Here is a 21,786-nt window from a genome sequence, read left to right on the forward strand (position 1 = left end):
GCAACTCTGGAAGAAATTTCTCACCATTCCCTTTGCTATTCTCTCCTGCTGAAACGCCCACGCTGTCTGAATCAGATGTGTTTCTGTCTACGGACAACCTCTGTGGAGGAACAATACAATCACAGTTTTAGACTTTCACCAACACCATCTGAATCCCACCCCAGACCACTCGGTGTGGTTCAGAGTGAAACCAGTCAACATGCGTTTAAAAAGACTTAAGGTTGATTATGCTGAAAGCCAGCCAGTGTATTTGCTTCTGGTTTCTTTCAGAATCAAAGTTATGTCCATAAAACACAAAGGTAAACCAACCAACCATCTTCTTTTTTTGTCCCTCCCTCTAATCATGTCTCATCAGTGTTTCTTTTAAAGGCTCTTGTAGTTTCTGTTTGGACAATTTTCTGTAAGCTTCAGAGAATGTTCGAAGGCTGACTCACTGCCACCTCTGTCATTGTTGCCTTAACACCTAATTATGTTACGCTTCTCCTCTTCCTTTTGCGAGCCAAGTACAGGCATCATGGCACACTGACCTCAGCCAAACAACTGTTTAGGAAAATTGATGGTGACAGCACAATTGCTACTTAAATCAAACTTTTCCTCACCTCAGCTGTGTAATTACACCTTGGGAATAAAAATGATAGGGAAGGTGGAGAGTGAACATTCTCACCTTGTCAAGCTCGCGTTTCCTCTGAGTGGTGGGAGACGTGGCTTCCTCGGGTACTCCGGTTTGACCACTCGCCTGTCGGACAACCTATTGGGAGTTTTTATATCATATTACATTCATATGTTCCTTCAGTGACGAGAGAAAGCTGGATTCTCAAACTAAACTTGCCACAAAAGGGTAACATTGACCTTTAGCCACTTGTGAGCCTGCTCCTTGCTTTGAACGGCCAGAACCAGTCCATCTCCATTAGGTAAGGTGAACCTCAGCTCATGGTGCTTCTTTTTGCTGTCTTTGGGTACGTAGACGACGGAGCATTGGGGCAACAAGAGGTCCACATAGGGACATGTGTCTTTAGAGTTCTTATAGCACTGCAGAAAGGAGGACACAAGTAGTGCTCAGCTACATGTGTTCACATATATCATTACAATCACCAACCGTAATGTGTTCTAGTGGGATTTTATGAGATGCAACACAACACAGTACCTACAGGGGTTGGACAATGAAACTGAAACACCTGGTTTTAGACCACAATAACTTATTAGTATGGTGTAGGGCCTCCTTTTGCGGCCAATGCAGTGTCACTTCGTCTTGAACAAGTGTGGAGCCAAGGGAACGCCATGATATGGCAGCCAAAACCATCACTGATCCACCCCCATGCTTCACTCTGGGCATGCAACAGTCAGGGTGGTACGCATCTTTGGAGCTTCTCCACACCGTAACTCTCCCGGATGTGGGGAAAGCAGTAAAGGTGGACTCATCAGAGAACAATACATGTTTCACATTGTCCACAGCCCAAGATTTTCGTTCCTTGCACCATTGAAACCGATGTTTGGCATTGGCACGAGTGACCAAAGGTTTGGCTATAGCAGCCCGGCCGTGTATATTGACCCTGTGGAGCTCCCGACAGACAGTTTTGGTGGAAACAGGAGACTTGAGGTGCACATTTAATTCTGCCGTAATTTCGGCACCGTGGTTTTATGTTTTTTGGATACAATCCTGGGTAGCACCCGAACATCCCTTTCAGACAGCTTCCTCTTGCATCACAGTTAATCCTGTTGGATGTGGTTTGTCCTTCTTGGTGGTATGCTGACATTACCCTGGATACTGTGTCTCTTGACACATCACAAAGACTTGCTGTCTTGGTCACACATGCACCACCAACTTTTGAACTCTGGTATGTCACCCATAATGTTGTGTGCATTGCAATATTTTCAGCAAAACTGTGCTCTTACCCTGCTAATTGCACCTTCACACTCTGTTCTTACTGGTGCAATGTAAAATTAATGAACATTGGCCACCAAGCTAGTCCAATTCAGCCATGAAACCTCCCACACTAAAATGAGAGGTGTTTCAGTTTCATTGTCCAATCCCTGTATATGTGAAGAAGAAAGAAAACTCTTTACATTTTTTTTTTATTACAAATCAAGATTTGAGTTCGGCTCCATGAGTCAAACTACCTCTCAATGCAACCAGCGATGCAAGCCTCTTGAGGTATGTCTCTACCAGCTTTGCACATAAAGACACTGAGTTGTTTTGTCACTCTTGTTTGCCATGTAGCTCACAACTTTTGTCGTCCGAATTTGAACCTCTCACCTGCAGTCTGTTTTCTCGGATAACAGTGAACTGTTTGGCCCACTGACCGAAGCGTTTCTTACGCAGGAGGAAAGCACAAATGCGACAGTCTCTGACGGGAGGTATGGTGCTCTCGTCTGACGGCCACTGATGAGTCACGCCAGGGCTCCGCTCCTCTTCGTCCTCCTCGTACGATTCATAGGAACTGCTCAGAGCGTCTGAGTCGTTGTCTGAAGGAGCAGTGGAGACAATAAAGGATGCTTTAACTGAGTGAACTAGAAGTAAGAGAAACTGGGATATCTGATGGGTTTCTCGCTCACAGGAGTCTTTGCGCTGCAAATTAATGGATGCCGGGTAGTGGTTGTCAGTATCTTCATAGACGTCATCGATAGAGTTGGGAGGGCTGGGCCTGTCTGAAAATAGATGACACGACATCCAAATCACTCACTGCATCTTTATCCACTTAAATCTAACTTGTGCTTTGTAATTATGTTTGGGACAACGTAATATATGGGCATATGCAGATCGTTTTAAATCATTGGCACTGACTAGGAGGTTTTCTAGAGAAAACTGACACCAAAGATCACCAAGTTCAGTCTTCAGCATGCTGACCTCGTGTGATTATGTACTCAGGAGCCATGCCAGGACTAAGGGGCACGGCCTCTTCGTAGTACTCCTCAGGAGGAGGCGTTGTGGGTAGCGGGGGAGGGGAGTCTGTACAGCTCTGCGAATGCAGACACATAAACATAAACAAAGTCACGTTTCTTTCATTGCCAAGTTTCTGCTTTTTCAAAGCCAAAGGGTTGCAGGATCTAAACCACAGCAGTAAACGATTTCCATAAATTAGACACATGGGTGGACCTTTTAATCTTCGGTTTTCCAACATCATGTAAGACTGATGAGTCTTTGAACATGGGAAAATCCCACAAAGATCCAGCAGAATCCACATATTTCACTCCTTTGTATTCATGAGTCATTAAGAGTACCTGCAGAGTTAGACCTATACACTAAGTTATGAAAAACAAACTGACGAAACTTTTGCAACACACTTATTCATTTTATCTAAAAGCTGACACATCTGTTAACGACAGTGATTTTATCTTGGATGGATTAGCTTGCCTGTTTTAAAGTGTCATCTTGTGAGTTTTTGTCATCTTTCAGATAATCCGTGACTTCCTTAAGGTCTCCGAGCTCGCAGTCTGAAAAACAGCAGAACCTTTACATTCAAACTCATCATACCACAAATCAGGAGCATCTCAAATACACAGACTGGTGTAAATACACAACTCACCGAATTTCTCAAACAAAGACTCCACAAAACTCGTCCCATTTTTGTACACAGAAGAGTTCACGTAGATGTAATCTGGTCCCGATTCTAGACAACAGATTCAACAAAAAGAATTCATTGCTGATTCACCAAACAATGAGAGCAGAGATATAAATCTCTGATAAGATTAGCCAGGTCACTTGAACAGCAACAAAAAAAAAACTAAAGGAAATAGAATCCCATCAAAGATTCTCACATTTTTAGACAAGTTTATAATTCAATAACATTTGACTTTTAATGAAAATCAGTTTTGCCTACTTACAACACAAACCAAAATATTTAAAATCTGTTTTGGATTTGACTAATATGCAAATAAGATACAAAATAACATTTCAACATCCCACACTTTCATTGAACCCATTTATCTGTGTCTTCACCTCTCTGACCTGAAGTTTGGATCTGCTGTAAGAGGTTCCTCACTGAGGTTTTCTTCTCCTGGGTAGACATGCTGAGGTTCTCTTGGTCCAGCATCTTCAGCAGCACACCCAGCTCCTTAACCAGCACCTCCACTGCTGCACAAGGAGGGAGTGAAATGTCATGGCGGGCAAGACATCAGTTCAGGAGCAGAGAGGGCAAAAGATCAGATGGACAAGTCTAAACAAACCCACAAGGATTTTGTTGGGGCTTTCTCTCCTCTTTAGTTTCACGTTACAATGCTTTACAGAGTGTCAATATACATCAGTGGTCTCGGCACAGAGGCTCCCCCAGAGTCAGACCAGACTAAACAGACGGGGGGCTTCAGAGACAGGAAGCAATGCTAATTGGCAATTAACTCAGACAAAGAGTGGATCTTAGGTTGTTTGATATTTTCCCTTAAACAGATAATTTGGGATTTTTGAAATGAAATTGATGGACTATATGCAGATAATATCGTATATTGAAAAATCACACATTATATTCATGTTGTGCATCCCAGAGGCTATAACTAGCAGCTCGTAGCAAGGAGAGCCAAGACTAGACTGGGCTTTTCCTCTCCTGAAGATCTCCAACTCAAAACTGTCAAAGTGATTTGTTTAAGTACTGTTTTATGAACTTAAAGAAAAAAGTTTCTTTTGTATTGGATTGTTGTGGGAAACAGGGATTATTGAGACAGAAGATGGATGTAAGAGGCAGTGCACCACCAATGATCTTCTAATGTTAGGCACTTGGTGACAACATGAAAACCTTTTACCTCCAAAGTATCTGCATAATACAAAGTCAAGGCTTTTTTTTCATGTAAAATCTGAAATTTTGCAGAAATCCATACTTTGGAAATGCTCTGTTCTTCACCCTCCAACTTTTATTTCCTTTATAAGTAACCATCTGTTTCTCTTCAAATAACCACAACAAAGCAACAATTATGATGATTAAGGTCCATGAAATAGCATTCACATAGTGAAGTTGATCGAAATTAAGAATTGTTAAAGACTATTGAAGTCCACTTTGTTTTGGTACAAAATGAAATGATAAGAGGTTCAACAATTTTTCAATCTGGGCAAAAGTATCTGACATGCAGGTCGATAAAATGAGAGGCTGACAACTCACAACAAAAGTATTGTTCTTTCTTTATATAATATTTCTTCACAGTAACCTGTAATACTCGTGAATCTTACAAGGCTTTCCTGGTTCTGTAAACCATGAAGACTCCGATTAAAGGGATATGTGACTCACATCATATGTTGACCTGAGAGCTGGGGCCGGTTCCCTCTCTGTTTTCAGACATTAAACTTAAATAAGCTATCCCGCTGACCTTCAGCTGCTGGATGTTCTGGGAAAAGGTTTTGCAATTTGCTGCCTGTGGTTCACATTCTTCTTTATCTTATCTTAAACCACAAGGAAGCGCCACCAAGAAAGGCCTACTGATTGTCTCCTCCTTCCATTTTGCTAGTCCTTGCATACCCATGCTTCTTTAATCCTCAAACCATTGCAAGACATGAATCGTTGCTTTCTTACAACACCACCTTCACTGACTTCCAACTCCTTGCATATTATTCTCTCACTCACTACTCAAAATTGGCTAATTTTCACAGTCCAGTCGAGTTAGGCCCACTGAAGCGTGCATCTCGCTGGGGTCAGACACGGGACAGCCGCTGAGCCAGAAAACTCTTTGTTCACTGGGCGGTCGTACACCAAGAAGAAACGTTACATTGGACAACACAAATGCACACCCAATCTAACATACACACAGACAGAAAAAAAGCACAGCCAGGCTTCAGTTGTGTATTTAATAAGGTGTGTCAATGTGAACTCTGGTCTGCAACTTTAGGAAAGGCATTCCTGCCCCTATTATGTGTGTGTGTGTGTGTGTGTGTGTGTGGGGGTGTGTGTGTGTGTGTGTGTGTGTGTGTGTGTGTGTGTGTGTGTGTGTGTGTGTGTGTGTGTGTGTGTGTGTGTCTGCACAAAGTATACAGATACATTCTGGAAGTATTTTGGACTCTCATATGTTAAGCTCTGATAGACTGACACTGCATGTGATTACTACTGACAAGCTGCCATTTTTTATTAGTTGGGAGATATATTTACTGTTTGGCAGCAATGCATGTCCTTCGTTTCAAAGTCCCACTCCCTAAAAACAGACATAGTTTCCTGAGGCGGGTCTTCCTATGGGCTTAACAATGCTCTGCCATGGCCACAGTCAACATCTATAGCCGGCATGTCTGTTTGTCTGTTTCTGTTTAAAGACACTGCTTTCCACCTTAGAGTGGTTTCCTTTCATTGTAATAAACTCTCCGAGAACCGGGCATGAGGAATTAATTCACGCAGCGACGAGGAATGTCTCCTCATTAAGATCCCATTCACCCAGGGGAAATAAGGAAGTGAAGTTCATGGAGGCAAAGGAAGCTAGCTTTGAGTGGGATGTCTTGGCCTGGTGAATATTGTCCCCCCTGCCAGCTGCTACAGCTGTTTAGATCCTGGCTTCAGCACTGGACTTCCCCTACCCAGGCGAAAGACAAAACCTCTTCCACAGCATGACTCACTTGCTGCGCAGAGAAACTCAAATATACACCACTCAGCACTAAATCAAACATTGCAGAAATCAAAGCAGTGCTTTTCAGGGAGTTGGCATAGAACTGGAGCTGGCAGTCATAAATCTACTTCACTATTTCATTTGGACCTGTGCTTTTGAAAGCTGATTATTCAATTTGAGGATTAGGGGGCCCATGCAATTGTGCCAAAATGAGCAAAGATTAATTGTTTTGTAGTATCTGGCATGTGGGGTGCTGAGGACCACCTCTAAAATGCTGGTTATGTCATGAGAATCAAACCCAAACTCGTGGGTCCCAATTCATCTATAGCACAATACAATGATTGATGTATTTGCAACAACTGTGTATTGGTTCAAATTGCGTAATCTTGCTGTAGTTATTTTAACTAGAAAGTCAGATCTCAGATCTTACTGTCACTGAAAACCACTGACATGTTCCCAAGTGGATTAAATAAGTTCCCATTTGATATCACAACACTGAGTCATCAATATTTGCACAAAATTTGAATACCCTAATTGAAACACCAGGCACGGCACTGCCAGGTTCCTAATAAGTAGAGTTGAAAAAGATGCTAAAGATATTTCCAACTCAGGAGAGAAGACAATATGATGATTACACAAGGAGGACATTAAATTTTAGCACAGTTTGAAGGAATATTTTTGTCTGTCTGTTCCCCCCAAAAAAGACTAAAAAGCCAAAACCACTGGGGAATTGAGACAGGTATAAAAACACCAATGTTGTGTTATTTCTATTTAAACGTCTGCAAGTTCAGCAACAAATCATTTTGGGGAACTTTTCAGAAGAATCAACATTTCAAACAAAACAATAATCTGACCTGCTTAGATGTATCGAAGACGTGTTTAATGTTTGTCGAAGGTGACATTCATCAAGATGTTCTGCAACGCAGTATTATCTTAAAATGTTTCATAAATCTCAAGTTGTGTTTTTAGGAATCTATCGTCAGGGTGGACTATTCCCACCCAGGTTGGAGTAATCCATACTGTGGTATTTATCCTGGTCTGATTCTAAAGTGGTCTAATGCCAAAAAAAATACTCCCCTTCCCCTGCTTTTATAAATCATTTAAATTTATCATAAATCTTAAACTACTGTTTACATAATGTCCATTCAGAGTAGAACAGAACCAATGCAGATTCAGTAAGTCAAGGTTATTTAAATTTTACGTTCATCAGATATGCTCCAATAGAAGGACACAAAGAAGATGATAACAATTACAATTAATTCATTTTAGCCTGTCAGTCTGTCAGTGTCTCTTTTTTTCCACCAAGTGCCTCAAACCAGCTAACACATTGCTCTAGTTGCCGAGAAAACCTGGTTGAAACTTGGTGCTGAGTTTGACGGAAGTTGGAATTTCAACATTACCTCTTACCAACGTCATTTCAAACTTTATTTTCCATACGCAAAGACTAATTTTAGTTTGCTGTGTTTACAGTTTTAAGCACTGTAAGCAATATTGATTTTCAGACACACTTTTGTACGTGTGTCATGTAAAATAAGCGCGTGGGGTGTCTGTTGATGCGGGAAGCGGCCATATTGAAACACAAACTCTGCCTTTCAGGTCATAACTGGGGGTCGTCCGAGCTGCCCCAGTTCACCATTTGGAAAACCTCCAGTTGATATTTCAGATGGGGAGGTCGAAATTTCCCAGTTCCGAGTACAACCCGAAGTCGGCATGACTGTCGACAGGAAGTCTTAATTTGTCGGTCAGAAAAAACACTTCCTTTCTTATTTCAAAATAAGAAACCCAAGGAACCAAGCCTGCAGATTGCATCAGGAAACCCAGGACTCAGAACAGCGTCATATATTTACGTCATACAGATGGTAAGCAACTGGATACCGCATAGCTGGCCAGAATTCACTTTAGCAAGACATATGTTTCTAATTAAATATAGTGTAGTTCTACCAGATCTTGCTGCTTCTTTGAAAAACTAATACAGTACAACTGTATCCAAACATATTTTGCATATTTCATGTATCTAATTAAATAATAAGATCAGAGGTAGATTATTCACTACTAGTTGTGCTATTTATCTGATAAGCAAATAAACAATTTGATTCTGCAACTTAAAACATGTGTCAATATCTGCAGTATCCATATGCAGTCTGAATTTGGGATTAGTTGTGGATGTCTAGCTTTTGAAATTGCAATTACAACTTTTGGGGTGGTTTTATTATTATTGTTACAATTTTTATTATTTTTATTATTGTTAATCATTGGAACTCTAAATTTTTTACTTGCGAGAACAAACTAAAAGTAGAAGTAGAAAATTTGAAAAAAAAACAAAAGTGAGCTTAACACTGAATCACAATACAGTCCTAAACTCTGCAGGAGATTAAAAAAAGAGTTGTGTTGTTTGTCAAAGACACTTTGATTGTTTAAGCTTTGAGCAACTAGAAAAAAGAAAGAAAATGCATACATTTGAAAAGTTTTACAAAGCTTTCAAACCTAGAGCCCTTTTCACTTGCCTTATAACTGCTGTAAAACACCAGTAACATTCCTCAGCTTGTTAAGAGTAGGTGGTATTTGTGTGAGCGAGCACACATTTGTAAGTCAGAGAGAATGGTTTGTTTAACACGACAGAGCAAGCCTTCAAAATGAGCTTCCAATTGGAGTTTTTTTTTATTTTTTTGTTTAAACTCTGCAGGGGAAGGAGGTTGAGTGGGGGTGTGGGATGGCAACGGGAGTTCAGCACCTGTGCTAACATGTCTGACAAACTCTGATGAAACGAATAATGTGACCTCCACTGGGTGCACGTAGATATATTTATATATTTTTTCTTCTTGCTTCTCCCCCGTTATGCCAAAGGATCTCCGTCATGCTGAGTCAACGTTCCGTGGCATGCAATGCAAACACAAACATCGTCACAGCGAGTCAAAAGTCACAGATTTCAGTGATTTAGCATCAGCTCAGTTTCACAACATCGCTGCCTGCATCCCGACCAGCAGATCAGTTCACACCCACACAGAAGCTTTAGTGGATTAAAACACTAATGTTTCACCACCTGGTTTTACTGGCATGCAGCTTCCCCAGTTCATCTAAATCACTTACTCTGAGTTTTCAAGCTAAGTGATTTTTTTTGTTTTTTTATTTTTTATTTTAAGGTATACACAATAGAATTTGGGGAGCAAAATAAAGTGGAACATCTTTAAAAAAATAACTCTTCTAGTCTAACTATAATCCTGACATTTTACTGTATATACCTGGAGCCGTAATTATAAACATGTAACAAAACTTACCCTCAACAGCAATGGATGAGAGGCCCACCATTCTGCAAGATTAAGAAGGAAGCAAACCAGCTCCCTTATACAGAAAATAGATGCAGGAATAAAGCAAGATATTCCACCGTCCTGTAGAAGATTTCTGAGCTTCACTCAGTCCTGTGAAGCCTTTAAATGTGGAGGTTAGCTCAAGTAGGCTGAATTCACACTCCCTTTACCTCTCCCTTCCTCCATTTGATCTGTTATCTCTCTCCACCTCCCTCTGTCTACCCTCCTCTTTTTTTTTTCTTTAGGGGGGTAGGGAGATTGTGGTGCAGTGTGTGTGTGTGTGTTGTGTGTGTGTGGGTGTGTGTGTAAGCGTGCTGGATTGCCCTCCACTGTAATCCTGGGGATTGTATGGCACCTGGGAAAGGCTTGCTGTGTAAACACGCACGCCGACTAATAGCTAACCCACATTCTTTATTCTCCCACATTCTTTCACCTGAAACCCAAAGCAATGGCCGTCCGGCCATCCAAACAAAATGCCAACCACTCAAGAAAGTTCGAAAGAGCCCGCAAGCATCCAAGCGACTGCCACTCTTAATTAAAACAACTCCAGCAAAGCACTGACTTTGACAGGAAACGCCCCGCATCCGAAAACGTGAATGTTGGTTGCTTTAAGCAACATCAACTTAAACATGACAGGGTTTCGCTGTTTCTGTACAGCGTAGGTAGACCTTTGAGAGTTCCACGTGGATGACTTGTTGCCCTGAGGCAGATTCAAGGGCCCCGAACATGACGCAGCATGCTGCCCTCAACCGCTCACTCAGCCACTAAAACTACACAAACAGCCCTAGACATAGTTAAAGCTGTCTCTTAGAACTATAGGCTCTTTTGTTTACAGCTGAGTGTTACAGCTGAGTGTTTTGCCCAATCACTGGTGGAGGAACGGTTTCAGAACTGAACGGGATCTTAAGCTTGGCATCTTGTAGGTTGTTGTTGATCCTCTTGAATGAATCTTTATTTAAGCAATAAGATGTTAGAAAGAGGGAGAGGACAGTGATAAAACTAAAGCCACGCTGAACCATGGCTAGACAGAGTAACCTCTAATGAAATTGGGCTGATCTGAAGTGAAACCTCCTCAGGTGGATGAAAGAAAACTGCAGCAGTGGTACGTTTGAAATTTGTTCAATCTCAGAACTAAATCAAATTTCCTTCAACACCTAAGAATTACACATTGAAACTGATGTTTAGAGTCACTAATGCTGGCCATGCTAACCATGCAACTGCTCAGTCACGCTAAGGAAAAATGCGAGAGTAAATTACTTCTGCTTTAGTTAATTAATGCTGTTCAGAGCCTTGACCAGAAACCGGGGTCTCTGTTAAGTCCATTTGTCAGCATTATATATCTCCTGCTTTCAACTCTCCAAATGTCCATATTCCACCACCCACAAATATATATTTTGTTCTTTAAAACAGGTTGTTTGCTTTTCCGGGTCTTGATGTAGCGATGTTGTTGAAAGTTTAGAAAGATGCAAACAAAAATAAACAACAAAAAAAAAAAGAGAGAGAAATTTAATAAAGGGCTCGTCTTGGATCTGTTTTTTGGGATCGATGTGGGAGTTGCGTACTTTGAGTGATGCTGGACCATTTCCAGAAATTAAATTGTACAAAAGCCAGAACTTCCCGGAGGCATATAGTGTTCCCCGATTTTTTTATTTATTTTTTTAATAAATCGGCCCTGGCTGTGACAAATCCAACGGACACACCCTGCAATACTCGGACACGGCCTGACTAAACCACTGCTTTCTGTGACTAAACGTGAACTCTGACCTCCAGAGTGAAACTGCGATCACACTTCAGCCAACAGGACAGCAGGAGGACTGCAGTTTACACTCAGCTGTAAAATTCACACCCTTTTATCTCACACCACAAAAAAGGGTGGTGTGAGATACTGGCATGCAGCTTCCCCAGAATGTTTCTTTTAATTTTATTCAGTAGTAAAGATGAGTAGTGCGTGGATTATAACATAAAATATAAAAGCAGAACTACAGGTTCTCTAAGGCAAGCTGCTGTGGGAACATGTAGGGACAGTGCCATCTGTGTTAAACAAGAGGTCAGTGGGTAAGGAAAACTACCAGGACTTTCTTAACACCTCTTTTGTTCCTATTGTCTTTGGAAATGTTGCACAGACAGACTCCTCCAAATCTGACCAGGCATGAAAGAACTCAGCAGGTTGACAATCTTGTGGTGTCCAGAAATAATGTGTGGGAGTCTCTTTGTCAGCTGAAAAACATTACTCTGCTACTTTTTTTTTTTTTTCCCGAGAACAAGCATAATATTATCTCAGGCTAAGTGAGACATGGGAGGATTTATTTAATTTTTTTTCTGTACGAGGGACAGAAAACAGCTTGAAAATTGCATGAGGTTTTACTAAATACCACCGCGCAGCTGGAGTACGTCCAGTGTCTTGCAACATTGTTTCTAACCCTTGAACTTTTTCACATTTTGTCACATAGCTACCAATAACTTCTTTTACTGAAATAAAGTATTGTAAAAGAGTAGAAAGTATTTGCTCATTAATGTTTTTTTTTGTTTTGTTTTTTATTATTTGTATTTCTTAAAATTTCAGGACAATGCAGCTTAATGCTTTGCTGTTATCCCCAGATGTTTTTAATCCATCACATAAATTCTTAATGATGTTAAAGTTCTTTTTTTTGTTTTCTCAATTCAACAAAATGATGAAGCGTATACTTTTGCAAGGCGTTGTGTGGCTGTAGGCAACGCCTGCAGGAGAGCAAAAGTATTTAAGGAAATTCTAACTCTTAGTTTATGAACCACAACCTCACCACACTCTTTCGTCACATGCAGATCAGTGAGGTGAATGCAGACACCTTGCAAAGAAAAATGAGGCAAAGCATACATCCAGTTTTTAATTGCATCACGACATGTGCCAACCATGTCTCCTCTTAATAACCGTCGCTCTATCTTGATGAAATGCCCTTCTAGTGTAGTCAAGATTCCAGACATTTCCCGAGGGTGACGTTTTCTCCTCTCTTCTGCCGATTGTCAACATGTCCGGGCATTTGCAGGTCTGATAACTCTGGAGTCCACAACAAGTAAACACAGACGGTGAAGCTTCATTGGGAAGATAACGCATAGCAATATAATGACTGCAACTATGACTTGACCGTCAGTGGGTTTTTTTTCTTTGGCAATTTGCGTCATCACCGGAGAAGAAGCAGATCTACAGATACGGCGTTTTCATTTGTCACGATTTGAAATATGCAATTGTGCACAATTCATAAATATGATGTGTCATTCGATCTTAACGATGTAAAACAAATTACACTCATGTATAATATCTCCGGGGGACGTTATCACCCAAACATTGCTGTGAAAGGTTCTATTCCCAGCATTGATGTTCTTCAAAACCAAGCGAAGTGTCTCTGTAGACTAGCAGGAAATGAAAGTGAAGGAAAACATTGACTCTCTTATTTTTGTAGGGAAAACTAAATAAAGGAATCCAATGCTACACGAAAATAACACCGCATTCCGAGAGCGATCTCAAATTCCGATCCCCTGCTTATGCCATAATCCGTCCCTCTCATTTCCAGTGTTGTGCAAGTTCAGTCACAAATTTCAGTTCACCCAGCCAAAAGCTGAATTGGTCCGTGTTAATATTTCAACACTGAGAAAATCCCAACCACAACCATACACCCATAATGAACCATTTCACACTCATATATAATTTTTCATGACATAATGTCTTCCAAAACTGGCTGATAATTACTAGCACATAACGTCTTGTGGTAATGAGCACATTCATTTCTTCACTGCATAGTAAACACCTTCTGTTTCCCATTCTTCAAATGTTGTACATCTGTTTGCCCCTTTTTGTTTCCTATATTTTTGTGCTGCACCCTAAAAGGTTAGAAATAATAACGGCAAAGAAAATGATTACAGTAAAACATCTCAATAGGAAGACATTTCTTCATATGATGACTTTGAAAGTGTGACCACAAAAAGGTCACAATGTGAGGTCAAAGGTCTACCGTAAGAAAGGATTTATAAATGCAATAGAGATGACACATATTTGATATTTCCATCACAACAATCAGCAATAGTATCAGATATTCAGACTGAAAATGACCAATTTGTTTTGCAACCAGGTGAAATTTGTAGTGAATTGGGACAGTATTGTTATTCTGAATTGAATAAAACACATTTTAACTGCATTTAGCAAAACACCATATTCTTAAGATGATGTTTTAAATTCAATGATTACAGTAGTTGAGTGTTGTATTTGTTACTGGTTACATTTATCTTTTTTAAAAAGCTGCAACAACAAGTTTCAGTTAAGCCTTTATTCGTTTTGCTATTGCTGGGTGTGTGCATGATTGTTTCCCAGGGCAAACAACCATGCACACACACACACAGACACTCAGACTTAGGGACAATTTAGAGAGACCAATTAATCTAACAGTCATGTTTTTGGACTGTGGGAGGAAGCCGGAGTACCCAGAGAGAACCCACCATGCACAGGGAGAACATGCAAACTCCATGCAAAAAGACCGTGTATAAAAAGGCCACAGTGCTAGCAACTGCGCCACTGTGCATTTCTTAATTTGATGTCTGAAAGTGAAGCTTAAAATCTTAAAAAAAAAACAACTAGCAACAACACAACAAGCAAAAAAAAACCGACATAGCAAAACATTGGGAAACAATCCTGCAAGAGGAACCAAAGTCAAAAATAATCACAATGTAAGTTTGTGATTGTATTTTCATTGATCTATGGAAGTCAATGAAAATCACCTAACAGAGCTATAATGTTGAGCTCATTGTTGCTCCGATTCCCTTCGAAGATTCTGTGAAGATGACTGGTTCTGTTCGATGCCAAGAAAATAATTTCCCTCTCCTACATCAGCCGACCGTACAGGGTTGCCCCATGTGCCCCCTATAGAGATACACTTCCTCCTTCTACCAATGGCATCGCCTATCAACCCCGGCCTTCTGTTTCCTCTTCCTGTCAGCTGACCCAGTGCCACTTTAACTTTACCGTCTCTGGTGACCCCATTCTCATTGCGCTGCGTAGATCCTGACATTAGATAGCATTGACTGAGCTATGCTTAGAGCCGTATTTCAAAGAGAGGACATTGTGATGAAGCTCAGTTTTCACAGAGCAAATACAGGTTGACCCCCTCGAGGGTGAAAACTACTTTCTCATAGTTTGGCAGCTGCGTTCAAACTAAGATTCATATGGCCAGGAATCTTAGACAAACATTAGGATCAACATACTACACCGAATGCAGACTACAACACTGGCGCAGGGACAGAGGAGACCATGTGGAAAAGCTTATTTTGTCTGGAAGAGTTGTAGAGGAAAAAAAAACAACCTCTCTTTCCCTGCTGTTTTTATTGAGCTCCGAAAGATGCTTTAGGATATCATAAAAATACAGAAAAGACCCCATACAAGTGAACAAACACACAAAATGCTGTCATGCTGGATGATGCCCAAGAATGCAGTCTGAGTTACTCCAGTCTGGATGTGTTTTCTTATTTATTTATTTATTATTTTATTTTTTTTGTAAACCAGCAGCCAGGTGCTCCCTACAAAATAACAATTCAGCAGATTTCTGACCCTGAAATGCCTTTTCATTTATCAAGATCCTGCAGGCAAACGGCCTGCATTCCGCCGCACAATTACTCACCCTAATCACAGTTTTAATCTGTTTGAGGTTTGAACAAGGGTTAGATTCGCGTTGAGTCGTCATTGCTAATAATTGGCCAAATGTTACATTCGGCTAACTTGCAGTCACTTTATTGGACAACCTTTTGGCTTAATACGCTTCTCTCTATTTTCATTTGGAAAACTTCACTGAGCATCATTCCAGGGACAAAAAAAAAACTTTATAAAGTTTCATAGCTAACAGGAGAATTTATGTGGCGATGATGTCTTGGGGACTTGACTGCTTAACCATAATTTTTCTTTGGAAGGACAGCCATTAGACATAGAAGCTTTTGATGTTGAGAATGAGCTACACACACATTTGTATTTATACCCATATTAGGATTTTATAGTGGCAGAGTTTAATTTGAAGCAAGTCATGAGTCGTATGATAATTTGGCTCGAAACAATCAGTGATTCCAGTTAACCATGTGCAAAATTAACAAATCACAAAACTTGTTCTCTGGCTTTATAAACTTAATTTAGATATACCAAAATCAAATTATTAGTGTTTTAGCTGCACTTGGAACCGTTAAACAAAATAAAATGCACACAGCACAATGGCTGTCAGGAGTTGATGCCGCGAAAAGACAAAAAAAAAAAGCTTGATTGATACCTTTGAATGAATTGGACTACTTTCTGCAAAATGAAAATGAACATTTTAGCACACAGTGAAATCGGTTTAAATGGTAAAAAGTACATTTTATTCCTGATATGGTTAAACTTGTGAACAGCTCCAGTCACCGGGATGAGGCTGGGGGGGAGGGTCAGATTCGGTCATTTTGAGTCTTTCCAGTTTTATGCCTCGCAAATGGCTCTTGGCAAAACAATGGGGATCATCTGTTAGCAGGTTCACATGCTAAGGCATCTGCACAGCTGAAAGATCCACGGGGCACGTACTGAACGCAAGTGTTTCATAAACTCCAAAAACTAATTGAAAGCGCAAGAAGCGAAAAGGGGTAGTTTTCAAAATGTTCTTCCTTCCCAACTCTTCTTTCGTCATCGTTCATTCATATTTGCCCTGTGAGCAGCAACGCCCTCTTTTTAGGAGGAAAAAAAAAACAAAAGTAGCATGTAGCATGTCTTGTTAGCCACTCGAAAGTGCTGCTCCAATACCATATGTTGCAAATCACTTGCACCAGGAACAACTATTAAATGTAACTTACATATAACCGCACCAGTGCAGTCGGTGTTGAAGAGTTAAACAACTAAATGGGGGCATTAGGAACATTCTACAAGCTACATCAGACCTGCTTTTATTTCTAGCTTGTTATTTTATGTTAGTACACAATTTCTTCAAAGCAGCACCACATGGTACAGGAAAGGTCTGGTTGTCCATTTGTGGGAAAAAGTGCAATTTGCAAGAATCTCTGGATTCATTTAACATGTCAAATCTGAAACATCTGATGAAACGACAGAAATCAACAGCTGGATATTAAACATGTCTATCTTTGTGTTACTATTTGTCCGCCAACATTGAGAAAAAGAAGAGAGAACAGACAGATGGTTCAAAGTAGTCCGATCGCGGAATAGTTCACACTGAACAGGTGGCGATAATTGTATCTAGGCATTTTCTCAATATGGCCGAAGGCTAAAAGGTCAGAAAGCTGATCAATATGAGGCGACGCCTGTCTGCTACGGATCCCTTCACTCCCTCAGCTTTGACCCCATTTTTTTTTTTTTTTTTCACTCTGATTTATTCAAGTCTGGGGTGGCATAGGGGGCTTGAGTCAGACCGCTGGCAGACAAAGGCCCAACAGAGGAGTCAGTATAATTCAGATCCCATATCTGCTCCGAGTGCGATGACATCACCACAATACTATGTCTCCAAGACAGAAAAGTATTCACACACGGAGAAAGATGCTATTTTGCAAGTGGAAGCGGAGCTTCACTGATGTTGAACAGACACACAGAACGGACACACACACACACACACACACACACACACACACACACACGCAGCAACATACAGACAGAAAAACTCCCAACACTGGAGAATAGGGCAGCTTTGTCTTTTTTTAGGATTTTGCAGGGTTAGCTTTAAAGTGGGACGATCCACTGTTCTTGTTCTGGTCTTTGAAAATATCAATCATTTTAGAAGTAAGTAGAGTATATTATTTTTCGCTGGGAAAAATAATATACTCAGGAAAAAAAGTCAAAAAAAGAAATCAGATGACAAGGTGTTCTTTATCAGGCTAAAGTGTGACTTTGTAGAGGAAAAGCCTTGGATATGTATAGCAAACCTGTCATTTAATCTTTAAAAGTAATTATCTCATAGTGTTGAAATCTTTTTAAGGCTGCTGTTTTTGTCCATGGATCGATACGCAAATTTTGCTTCATTATGATAAAAGTAAGTGAAAAGTCGACAGTCACTAAGAGTTGCCGTTCTGTTTTATGAGAACCGCCTTACTGTTGAAATGCGAGCTGCAGAAAGCGTCCAACAGAGTCAGCTTCCCACCGTTAGACCTGCAGGCGTACCTGGAATGGTAACGAGGAGGCACTTGAGATAATTGCTATGTTGCATCATATGGTTGAAAGGAAAAAAAGCAGGACCCTTTTAACAATCGTGTCAACGTTGAGAGTTCAGAATTTCATCAGAAACTATTGGAGCAAACAATAAAACAAACAGGGTTTAAAATCTGCAACTGTCTGACGCAGAACCATATAAAACTCTAAAGACGTAAACTGAAGTGGGTAAAAAAAAAAAAAAAAAAAAAAAGTGAAATTCAAAATATCAGAGCTTTTTATGCCTTTTGCAGCTTATATACTTTCCATACAAACATTTAACAAGAACCGAGACTGATGTCAGAGATCCTCCTCCGTACTCCTTACATGGAAGTGATGATGATTGTCTCGGGTAAAAATTTTTCAACCTAATCAAAGAGCACATATAATTAAAGAAAAGCATAATTACAAAGGAAGTATGTTTAAAGTTTTTGTGTGCCGGCGTTCCTCCAGAACGCTCTACGCCATGTTTTTTTTTTTTTTCCCCCTACAAAGAGCCCTGAGGATTTAGTTCCCCCCACCGACGCATAACCATGAATCTTAGCAAACTGAGGCTGGTGTCAAGTAACATATATGAACCCCCCGACTGATAACAGGTTGGGCAGGTCCTATTCTGCCAAGTCCCTTCAATAAATCGGAACATTTTCCTGAATTGTTTGTACGAGTGTGCACGCACACCCCAGGCAGAGTCACCTCACCCTCTGGAGCAGAGCAGCTTGAAATACACTCTGCAGCAGCGCTGTGTGCAGCAGCACATCTCCATAGAAACCCTATGTAAACAGCCATGCAGACACTGACCACTGCCTTTTACACAATGTACACGTGCACTCCCACATGGCCTACATCACAGAGGTACCCCTCCACACACCCCAGCCACATGAATTATAGTGATCTCCTACTCTTGTTGAGGAGGGGAATTCCACTCCGTATGGGCCTGCTCTTCAATAATCCGTGATATACAGCTTTAACGTGACGGGGCATGCACGTATGGAGCACCGAATGTGTTATTTTACTCCCCATCTAGTCACAAAAGAGTTTGAACATCTTTTCGTGCTAAAGAGCATGTTTACCATGTCTGATCAAACTCAGAAACCAAAGAACTTTATCAGTAACGTGGGACTTTATGAGTAACATGGGAGGAAAATTCAATTTTTTATACAGACTGGATTCCTGTAGACAATGTCAAAGTCAGTCAAGCTGAAATACGGAGGGGGACGTATCATGCGAGAGTGCTGGAGGTTGCCTTAATGAAGTCAGAAGAGTCATTACTCATATGTAATCATTTATTTCATTCAGCTGCCTTTGGCAGACTCGGGCCCAGCGGTGTTAGCAAAACACTGGAAACAGAACAACCAGAGCAAAAGGCTGAAACAAAAATATACCCAGGGATGTTATTTGGTTATTGTGAAAGCTCTTTGGCCCACAAGCTGTAAGGCAGGGCACTGAGCACTGAGAGCAAACCCCACTGTGTTTACATGCTGATGTGCACTTTTTCTTTTATTTTGGAGAAAAAGTAACAATCTTTGACTAAATATTAGCTTTCAAAGAGCGGGAATACAGAATAATGCATGCAACTAATTAAACAAGTATATGGATATATAAATATAATAAGTGACAACACTGTGAGGTCACGCGCCTCTGGCGGGATGACGACAGACGACTGCATTTAAATCGTGCTCTATTGCCCTGCTAACTGGAGTCAGTGGTTAGCTGCAACCAGCTCCTTTGTCTTTTGTCTGTCGAGATAAAGAATCAGCTATAAGTTAGACAAAAAATATCTAGAACTCGATTGCAAGCTCACATGTTCCCTGTTCATGTATTTGAGCCACACTCTCCACCGTGTGATCAGTAAGGCGTGAATGGGGATTTCATACGTATGCAGCAGACTTGTGCTTGGAGTGACAATACGTGTTTTATTTTTGTTTGGTTTTTTTTTTACCTAAAACGGCAAATTCGTAGTATGAAAGTTTCTTCACGTCACGTTCTCTGAAACGTGCAACGTGACAATAGCTACGGTTGACCACATCAGCTGGACCGAATCACAGACAATCCCATTACCGATATGCATCTCTGAGGAGACGGCCTCTCCCCTGTTACACCCACTTCAAACTCTGGTAAAAAAAAATAAATACATAAAAATTTAGAGTGAACCAGGAGACAAGAAGCAAAATCAAGTCTATTCTGCAGACAAAAAAAAAAAAAAGAATTCCACTGCTTTGGCTTTATTCATGATATTTTAGAGAAGAGAACCAAAAAGGAGGCGTTCTAGAGCTTGATGCACATCTGCAAAGAAGGCGTTAAAAAATACATACAGCTGGTAAGATAAGACAAACTGTGTCTGGGGAAACAAACAATGGCAATTATCTCTGTTTCCATTAATAGACTAACTGTTTCCCTGATTGATTTTCAGCAATCTGAAGTCATGTTTGTCTATGATTAGTCAATGCGTTGCAGTTTTCATACTGAATTGAAAAGAAGCTTTAAGTACAGTTGTTGTAGATTCTGTTTTCTATTTCCAGCTCAATGTAGAAATATCCATTTCAGATTTGATTTGTGTCATATTTTTGGACAAGTGATAATTATTTTTATTTCTCAAAAATGTTTCCAAACCATAATTCCCAAATTCTGTTGAATTATGAAAGACTTTTATCATCTATTGTCATCATGTCAATCATAGACAATAGACTTTTTACGTCAAACTGCACTGAAGTCACATGCTCCTCACGATGCCTTTCCGGGGCTTCCTGTCATCATTATTGGCCTTCACAGGAAAAAAAGCTGTACAGCAGGTCTGAGAAGTAAAAAAAAAAAAAAAAGGTTTCTGATAATCAGGTCAGATTTAACAAAGGACAAGGAAGTGGTGCAAAGCACAAAATATCACTTAATCAGGGCAACTGAGGGAAAAGCCCACATTTAAGACAACTTCCACCACCAGGGGTCAAAAACGTCCGTCCTTGACGACTGGTCTCTGGCAACTTCTAGATGTACCACTGCTTCAACACACCTCAGAATTTGACTCAGGCGTGTCGATTCACACATCTAAGAAAAAGATGCACAAAAGCCGTCCCTGGAGAACTGGAGTTGCAGAACCTTGAGTTACGTATTTTTACACGATTGTGTGACTGTTAAAGATGCCATTCCCCTGACATTCAGAAAGATTCCCAAACATCACGTCTAGATCAGCTTCTTGAATTAGTAGTGAGTGGTTAAGACATGCTAAGATCTCATCTTATGGTGGACGGTGGACGTTATGAAGTATGTGTAGATACAGCGAATGTGATGGGAACCTGGATCATAACAGTAGCCTTCACTCACTTTGCCAGGCATAGTAAGCAAGATGCGTATTGTCAACACTTCCGTATTTATATTAGGATGAATAGGAGAAAACATGGTGAATAAGCTTTGACTGCAGCAAAACTAAGGTTGCTCAAGAAAACAAACGTACTCAAGGAAAAGGTTTGGTCCTTTCAACCTTTCTGTGCTCAGGTTAAGTTCAGAGACGTTAGTATGACTGTCAAAAAAAGACACGCAAGAGATCTAACCCACGCGCACTTCAGAAGAATGTTTTAGACGGAAGATTAGCAGCACTGATGTCCTCCAAAGGTTGATATTATCTGTGACGGGAGACAGTCGTTTCATTTCAGATAAATCTGTGAGGATCTGCTGCTCATTTGCCTGGTTCTGATCAATACTATTTCCCTGCTCTGTCAAAATCAGCCCAAAAAGAAAAAAGTTTCTCTTCCCATTAATCTCGTTAATAAAGATGCAGCTCCATGTTTTGTTATTGGTCATGTAGACTTTTTTTTTTTT

At 40.4% G+C, this 21,786-nt stretch overlaps 1 protein-coding gene across 5 annotated transcripts in view; it reads right to left on the minus strand.

Moving 5' to 3' along the window:
- Positions 1–21,786, minus strand: part of afap1l1a (actin filament associated protein 1-like 1a) — a 31,334-nt gene that overhangs the window by 8,008 nt on the left and 1,540 nt on the right. The window contains exons 1-10 of one of the 5 annotated variants that reach the window (XM_055033901.1): positions 9,783–9,999; positions 3,938–4,069; positions 3,525–3,608; positions 3,353–3,432; positions 2,846–2,957; positions 2,554–2,646; positions 2,255–2,463; positions 850–1,029; positions 665–748; positions 25–100 (exon numbers count right to left, since the gene is read on the minus strand). In XM_055033901.1, coding sequence (XP_054889876.1) covers positions 25–100; positions 665–748; positions 850–1,029; positions 2,255–2,463; positions 2,554–2,646; positions 2,846–2,957; positions 3,353–3,432; positions 3,525–3,608; positions 3,938–4,069; positions 9,783–9,813 — 1,081 coding nt within the window. In that variant the 5' untranslated portion in view covers positions 9,814–9,999. Of the gene's footprint in view, positions 1–24; positions 101–664; positions 749–849; positions 1,030–2,254; positions 2,464–2,553; positions 2,647–2,845; positions 2,958–3,352; positions 3,433–3,524; positions 3,609–3,937; positions 4,073–9,782; positions 10,000–21,786 lie in introns of those variants that run through there. The other 4 variants (XM_055033899.1, XM_055033902.1, XM_055033903.1 and 1 more) reach the window with 4 other exon arrangements.

The sequence above is a fragment of the Poeciliopsis prolifica genome, unplaced genomic scaffold (assembly GCF_027474105.1).
Source record: "Poeciliopsis prolifica strain line A6 unplaced genomic scaffold, Auburn_PproV2 SCAFFOLD009, whole genome shotgun sequence".
NCBI lineage: Eukaryota > Metazoa > Chordata > Actinopteri > Cyprinodontiformes > Poeciliidae > Poeciliopsis > Poeciliopsis prolifica.